The sequence below is a fragment of the Hoplias malabaricus genome, chromosome 4 (assembly GCF_029633855.1).
Source record: "Hoplias malabaricus isolate fHopMal1 chromosome 4, fHopMal1.hap1, whole genome shotgun sequence".
In the NCBI taxonomy this organism is placed as follows: Eukaryota; Metazoa; Chordata; class Actinopteri; order Characiformes; family Erythrinidae; genus Hoplias; species Hoplias malabaricus.
The window spans coordinates 65,238,625-65,246,890 of NC_089803.1; the positions used below are offsets into that span (position 1 = coordinate 65,238,625).

Genomic DNA, 8,266 nt, shown 5'->3' on the forward strand with positions numbered 1-8,266 from the left:
TACTACACCATCTAATTTAGGAACGTTACTTTCTATATTTATAAATATAATAATTTTATATTTTATAATAAAAAGTCGAAATTAGTGTTACATGTGAAATGAGTTTAGTCTGCTCATGGCCCCGGATGAGGACAGAATGCCCCAGAGCAGTAGCATTTTATTGGTTAAAATCTTAGTAATTAATAAAGGATTAAAATAACGACAGCGACGACCAAATGTGATTTTTTTAATGTAATGCTTATTAGCCCGTTTATTTCGTTCCTCTTTTGTTGTAGTTGAGTTGTTCCTCCACAAGATGGCGGACGTGTCGCTAGGAGACAGGTTCCTGCCGTTATCTCGGTGACGTCACGGCGCTGCAGCACTGAGCCTCATGAAGCAGGAAGAGTCCGTAGTCCTCTCTCCTCCTCTCTGTAGTTACTAGTATGATCACGTTCGGCTTAACACTCGTCCGACAGTAAGTGTTTGCTTAATCTAGCTAAAGTCCTGTGGGTTTTTTTAGGTCGAAACACCAGCGTTTCCTTTCTTTCTATATCACGTCATTGTCATTGATAGTCTGTGTGTCCCTGAACCTCGTGTATCCCGTAAAGCCTTTACTGTCGTCATAACTAAACTAGCTGAAATAGGTACAATGATTTACATACTACTGAGATGTAAACCAAGTCATTTACAGTGCTCTCATGTTTCATTGTAAATATATGGACTCGGTACTGACTGTTTCGTTGGTGCTGATAAGAACCACGGGTCACAAAGGGTACAACTCAAACAAAGTTGATTTGTTTGTTACTTAAGGAAGATGTCTCATGAGTAAAATAAGCTGTCAGCGCCATTCCTGAACATTTAGGCTTGGAAATTGCAGTGTTAAAAAAGGGGGTCAAACGGGTGGATTGAGAGAAACAGGGTTTCTTACGTCATAAACCTATGGCACCAATACTGTCAGCTTGTTGGGGGTGGGCTGTCAAGCTGTAAATCTGTGCTTACTGAATAAAGATGGACATTTGAAGACGTCCAACAAACTGTGTTTCATGTACAGTATTTAGATGCTCTTAAGCTCTGCTAAATTGTCCCTATACTTTGAAGGCAATCTGGTTGACCCTATATGTCTAAGTTGTGCCATCATTTTTTTCCTTTCAGTGGCGAAACACAGTACAACAAGGATAAACTCCTGCAAGGTACTGACATTTTGAGCATAAACACATGATGCATCTTGTTGGGTTCAAGGGTGTGAGTGATGTATCAGATGTGTCTGTATGTCCATAGGTCAAGGTATTGACACTCCTCTGTCAGATGTGGGGTTGCGTCAAGCGGAAGCAGCAGGACACTACCTCCGAGATATTCGCTTCACCAATGCTTTTGTTAGCAATCTGCAGAGAGCCACTCAGGTGTGTCTTTGTCTCTTATGACTCATACATTGATTTTATCCTCAGGCATTTTTTATTCTGCTGCGGTGCACTATATTTTTGAGCCCCTTTAATTAGCAAATTCAGGTCACCATGATCAATGGCTAGTCTTGGCTATAGGGGTATCAAGTCCACCACTATTGCACTGTGAGGCAGTACGACCATGTCCTATGGAATGATATAGCACCGTTAAAGACAATTTGGATGTGCTGAGGTGGTGTTTGCGGTCCAGAACTAACCATGCAATATCAGGATCTGACCTCACTAACAGTCTTGGTGCTGAATGCAGTTAAAAATACATTTTCTTCAGGCAGATGTCCACAACATATGGGCATGTAGTTAATCCCATGGGATCCACTGACAAATCATTTTAATACAGGATGTTGATTAAGGTATACAACACATGGTAGTCATGTGTGCTGCCTTTCTGCTTTTGTCCTCAGACTGCTGAGATCATACTCAGGAAAAATGTCCACTCCTCTGCACTTGAGATGGTGCTGGATCCTTTACTCAGAGAAAGGGTGAGCTTCTTCCAAACAGCATTTCTTTGCACTCTCTTATACTGTACCCTGCAGGAATTTATCACTCACATTTTGGGTTTGGCTTAGATCTAAGTAGAAACTTATCTACGTACCTGAATGAGGCTGGCTGTCTTATGCACGGGCATAATTCTGGCATCTCCTCACTCCTAACTGTCACCTTCACTCAAAATCTGTTCTCGGAACAGGATTCCCCCCTGAACATGGCAGCGTGATCCCTCTTCTCAGTGTGTGCTGTATTCGGCAGGGGTTCGGGGTGGCTGAGGGCCGACCCAAAGAAGACCTGAAGAACATGGCTAATGCAGCAGGTCAGGCCTGCAGAGATTTCACACCCCCCGGAGGAGAGACACTCCAACAGGTGAACGCCTTTCCTAAGAATAGTTCATTTCACAGCGTGTGTCAGTGCTTGTTTTGGTGAAGGGATTTATAGCAGTGTATTTTCTGTTACCTATGTCCTGTTACCCTATATTACAAGTAAAATAGATGTACATTTTCAGACTTAGTTGAAATAGTGCACAGAAATGTGTATTTTCACACATTATGCACTCCTTTTTAAGAATATCTTTATTTAATAACATTTAATAATGGAATAGCGATTTTCATTTGTGTCATTAGGTAGGTTGATAAACTAAATGGGAAATGCACGGTGTCAGTGTGTGAACCTGTGTTTCTATGTTCAGGTCAAGAGCCGCTTCCAGAAGTTCCTTAAGTCCATGCTCCAGTGCACAGTGGATGAACACTCTGGTGCTGGTCAATGTGCTTGTCCCAGTTCTATCCCAACACATTCAGAACTGTTACAGCCTGTGGTTGCAGGACTGGCCAGTGATGGATTTGCTGATGTTCTGCCTGTTCATGCTATAGTGGTTAGCCATGGTGCATTTATCCGGGTAGCAGTTCGCCACCTAGTGGACGACCTGCAGTGTCACCTGCCTGCAGGGCTGAAGATGAACCAGGTGTACTCAGCCTGCCCCAACACAGGCATCTCCAGGTTTGTCATTACTGTAGACATAGATGAGGGGGGTCCGAGGCCCACTGCAATCTACTGCATCTTTATCAACAGGAAGGATCATCTGGCCAGCCTCAAAGACTCAAACTAGAGCCTGGGTATGGGGCTCACTTAGATGAAAGTAGTAGTGTTCAGTGACACTAAATTCATGTTGACTACAGGTTATATCCTTTAATTTATGGACATGAAAGTAGAAGCCTTAACTGTTTTCATTGTGACGTATGTATTTAAGATTTTGAGTTTGCTTTAATTCTCTGCTCCTAACATATTTTATATTTGCAGTGAAGGGGTGGAAAAAAAGCATGCTTGTGCAACAATATTTAATTATCTCAACTACATGACTGTAAACAGCAGCTTTGATTTCAGACTCTTCTTTAGACTGAAGTGATGCACCTAGTGTGGATTTGTATGCCCTTCTATTTGAAACACTGACAAGGTGTCATATTGCATATAGAATAAAGGAAGTGATCAATCATTTATTCATGTATTTAATTACTATTTGTACACGATTCTGTAGATGCTTTTGTATGTTAAATGCTAAAGTCTAAACTACATTCATGTAATTTTCTAAAATAACTTTTAAGTTATTCATTTTTTAGCATTAGTAAAAAGGTGAAAGCAAGTTGAAGAGAAAACCGCACAGAAGCCATTAAAGCAAAACTTAATATAACTTTATCAGTATTTACTTTTATTTTGGATGATGTTTACTGGTTTTACTGGTATAAGGCTGCCCTTGGGCTATGATCACTTCCACAGACTCAGCCCTTGCATTGTGAAAATCACCTGAATCTTTAAAGGTGTGTATAGGTGCTTTAAAGGCTAAGCACCAGCGACATGAAAGTGTCAAACAAATAAATACAGTGGAGTTTGAGTTACTAACTTGTGTTTATTGATAGTCAGAAAACATGTTATTTCTTACTAATTCAAGGAATAAGGTTTAAAAGACCGTTGGTGTCCCCCACCCCCCAAAGGTGTTCAGAAACTAATAGGCGAAAGGTGTTCAAGAGCCTCTGTAACATGGAGGTAAACAGGGTAAGGACACTCACTTCGCCTGTTTTAGTTGGTGTTAGTTAACGTTAGCTTGACTTGCTAAACTCGGTGGCTCAGATTATACTCGGCTACGTAGCTGCATTACGGAGGTGTATAGTGTCGGATGAATTCGAGTTCGACTTCGATCACATTTACAAGAATAACGATACCTCTAAATTTGAGTTTAGCTTATTGCTAGGCTATTGTCATAAATAATGTTGGTTATTTAGCTAGATACTGTCATTACAGTCAGTCATAACGGTGTTTTACCGCGCCGTTGTTCAGCTGTTGTCCACCAGTGACGTCATGGTTGCGTTCAAGAATTTCTGTAGCGAGCTCGCGTTTTTCCGTCAATTTAATAAAATTGTTGACTTCTCATATATACAGCAAGTATTGTGCATGTGTTTGGTGCATCCCTCTGCAGACATTAGGGTTCTGTCCAGCAGATGGCATTACACAACTGGACTGGAACCGTGTATGGCACCAGCATGAGGAGGGGCAGGAGAAAAAAAGAGAGAGAGGACACGTCCCCACCACCGCCCACACTCTGGCCACAAGCAATCACGGCCTCAGCCCCTTTATTTGTCCCGGCTGTCCCGTGCTAAAAGCCAAGTGATCTTCTGAAGCCTGTCATTTCAGCTTCGGTGAGTAGGCGGTGGTATGGTTTGGTTTCTCACGCAGGGAGGACCTGGACAGCAGAACACCAGCACTGGTCCATAATCCAGCCTCGAGAGTCTGCGGCCTCGCATTCCTCTAAACCCACAGAACCTCCCACTGTCCTGCACCAAAAATACCTGCTACAGTCTCATCTCTACTTAGACGTATTAATGCACATTGTCCAGTGTGGGCTGAATATGTTAACACTACAGTTCTTTTGCGTAGTAATCACTGCAACTGCCTTGATAACTGTCAGGTAAGACTATATAGAGCTGACTGGCTTGGACTTTGCTGGACTACAGGCCTGTGTTGGCACTGGCTTGTATGTGTCTGTAATTATACAGCATGCCTCTGTAACATTATTTTGTTCTTTCTGGCCCGGAAGCACTGTTTGTGAATGCAAAGCCTCCAATAAAAACATGGTGAAGAACGTATGTCCACGCTGCACTGTAGACACCCAAACAAAGTCACATGACCTGGATGTTTTGGAGCGCATATGTGGCCACTTCTCCAGCATTTTAGTGGTTCTGAGTTTTGCTGTAGAATACAGTAGAATACCCACTCACACACACACACAAAACCTGCTGGTTCAACTTCTGGTTCTGTGAGTGTACGTGCATAAGCTATTGATTCTGTTTTTAATGGTTCCTCTTAAGCAGTCTTAACTAGGGATGCAAAATGATTTCAGAATCATATCAGTATGGAAAGATTTAAACTTGTAGCAACATGAGAAAGATTATTATGTGTGACCAGTATTTTAAATCGATAAGTAATCATGCTTTTAGTGCGTTCTGGTACGACTTAAATATCTGCACAAGTAAATGACACATTTCTTTTAGTGATAACACAAATATTGTTCAATTTTTTACTAAGTCGACCTGCTTCCTAAGTCTTCCATAAGCATATGTTCCTTCCAAGTTCAAAGGAAAATGTAGTTTTAACCTGATAACCAGTTCTTTTTCTAATGCCACCAGTGCAGATGCTCCATAATGTTGCACAGTACTCAGTGCTGGTCCTGGTGGACCACTACCGCACATTTGTGGAGATGACTACAACATGCAGGAGTGTGGCCCACCAGGAGCAGGTGTGAGAACCACCGTATAACAGTAACTTTCTGGCACATCACTCTGCTCTCAGGTGTACAGCTCCTCTAGATCTAGAATAACCCCACAAGGAAATGAGACGATATATTCCTCGGGGTCTCTTTAGGAGAGACTGAGCGTGTGGCTGTGAGGTGTGTGTGTGTAAAGTGGACGCTAATTCACTGTGGTGTAATGTGATGACTCTGCTGAATACTCATAGTCTCTGGAGCTTGAAAGGGTCGATATCGTCTTCTCAGAAGAGACATTAATCACAAACTGTGCTCCAGTCAAAAATAAAGCCTTAAACAGCCTAAAGAATTATAGACGTCTTATTATGGATAATAGTATTAATAACATGGTTAATCTATGAGTGTGGTCTTCAACATTAATCACTAAGTTCAACTTTGTGACATTCTCAGAATGCGCCATTCCACTGCTGTAATTACTTTAGGGCATTTAGGTTGGCATTTGCAGAGTTTGCATAATTGGCATGGGAAAATATACGCTACGCTAAGTGTGGGAACATCAGCGCGTACAAAATAACTTTTAAGACAAAATACATTTCTATCAACAGTTTGATCAGAGGGCGGCACGGTGGCGCAGCAGGTAGTGTCGCAGTCACACAGCTCCAGGGACCTGGAGGTTGTGGGTTCGATTCCCGCTCCAGGTGACTGTCTGTGAGGAGATGGTGTGTTCTCCCCGTGTCCGTGTGGGTTTCCTCCTACAGTCCAAAAACACACGTTGGTAGGTGGATTGGCAACTCAAAAGTGTCTGACTGTGTGAGTACGTGTGTTGCCCTGTGAAGGACTGGCGCCCCCTCCAGGGTGTATTCCCACCTTGTGCCCAATGATTCCAGGTAGGCTCTGGATCCACCGTGACCCTGAACAGGGGTGATTTGATTTGATGTAAAATTGGTAATAAATGGATTTGTCCCTCATTTGCTGCAATAAGAGCTTCTACTGAGAGCTTTAGTGAGACCAGTTACTGATCTGTATTTTTAAATACAGATCAGTAAATTCTGTATCAGTCATCCAACCATCTCACTCCAGTTCATTGAATGGAGCTCTGTTACTCTAGTGAATAGAGTTCCATTGCTCCACACTCGACTGCTGGGGGCATTATTACCCTCTTTATTTTTTTTTAATACACATTTCACGTACTTGACTGAAAAGGAATTACAGTAAAAAGGAGAAGTTTGACAACAAACATCAATGAGTCTACATACATGTACTGTCATACACTACCCAGTGTCCTCAAGCTTATGTCCAACTCTTCCAGTTTAATTTCAGGTTTTCTATAAAGATTCTGAAAGCTGAACAGATGTAGGTCATTGTAGTCTTGCTCATGACTACTGTAGCAAGCTGCACTCTCAGAAAAACATACTGTGGTGAGTTTCCAGCTTTCCTTCTAGAGATAGGAATGGAATATATCTTCAATGTACACAACTGCTTTAGGACCACCGCTGTATCCTTGAGGAAACATTCCCACCCTCCACTTTTTCTGACTGTGTGTCATAACTCAGGCAGGGGATCGAACCCTTGAATACATTAATATTAATGAGCTTTAATAAGGGTGCGCTCTTCTCTGACTGCATCTGATAAAAATCTACACATCTGAGTAAAATGGACATATATTTGAAAGGATCTTATAATTTCCGGACTGATTTGGAATGTTGTCCTACACGCCTTGTGGGACTAAACCTATATTTACAAGGTTACTTTCTCTTGAGCATGGCTTTCTAATGATGCCCAATCAGTCTGCACCTCTGCCTCCTTGAGGTTTAATTATTGGTTTACTGATTAGATACTTCCCTTGTCTTCTATATAAGGCCAGGCCCAGCAGTCTGGATAGAGCCTTCGGATATCCGGTCGAGAGGGCTGTTCCAGCAGAAAGGCCCCAGGAGTCAGTTTCCTTTGGGCCCGAGGCGGCTGTAGACCGCAGCTTGACCACACTGGCTCCCACCGCAGACCTTTGCGGGGGCCAAGTGGGTAGCAGGAGAGCTTACACGGACATTGTGTTTTTCCGGAGTTTATTTCCCCCCCCTGAACTTCTTTATTTAAGTGTATGCTTTCGAAGCTTCGTGGTTTGGGAAGCCAACGTGCTAATTGCTGCAGGGGGTGGGGAGTGAAACTCGAAGAAGAACTCGTTTACAACCACATTCGTAATCACTGTTTAACCCCTTTCACCTCTGTTGTTTGGATGGTTGCAGAGGCTTTTTAGTCTTTTCCAAAGTGCAGTGGAAGTGCAACCGGAAGCAGGACTGGGAGGGACAGAACAGGACTCAGTAAATTGACGTAAAGGATTCGTTAGTTAATTAGGTGATAATATGCACAAATTTCCCAAAAAATCCAAAGGCACAAACAATGTCCCAAATTTGCTGTAAGCTGAACACTATAGGTTTGTTACTTATACATTTTGTTATTTTTTTTTAAAGTAATCGCATACCTGGCTCACATTTCTGTTTATATTTAATTTATTAAAGGGTCTAGGCTGAAATGCAGGACCAAAAACATATCCTGACTTTTCTAAACGTTTTAATTTCTAAAAGAGCCAAAT

The 8,266-nt window shown here is 42.2% G+C and overlaps 1 protein-coding gene across 1 annotated transcript; it reads left to right on the forward strand.

Moving 5' to 3' along the window:
- The first annotated feature begins 343 nt into the window (after positions 1–343).
- tigarb (TP53 induced glycolysis regulatory phosphatase b) lies at positions 344–3,790 on the forward strand. The gene is made up of 6 exons (XM_066669398.1): positions 344–454; positions 1,132–1,169; positions 1,258–1,379; positions 1,841–1,918; positions 2,184–2,294; positions 2,617–3,790. The coding sequence occupies exons 1-6, from the start codon at positions 423–425 to the stop codon at positions 3,031–3,033; spliced, it is 798 nt and encodes a 265-aa protein (XP_066525495.1). The 5' UTR covers positions 344–422; the 3' UTR covers positions 3,034–3,790.
- Positions 3,791–8,266: the final 4,476 nt, after the last annotated feature.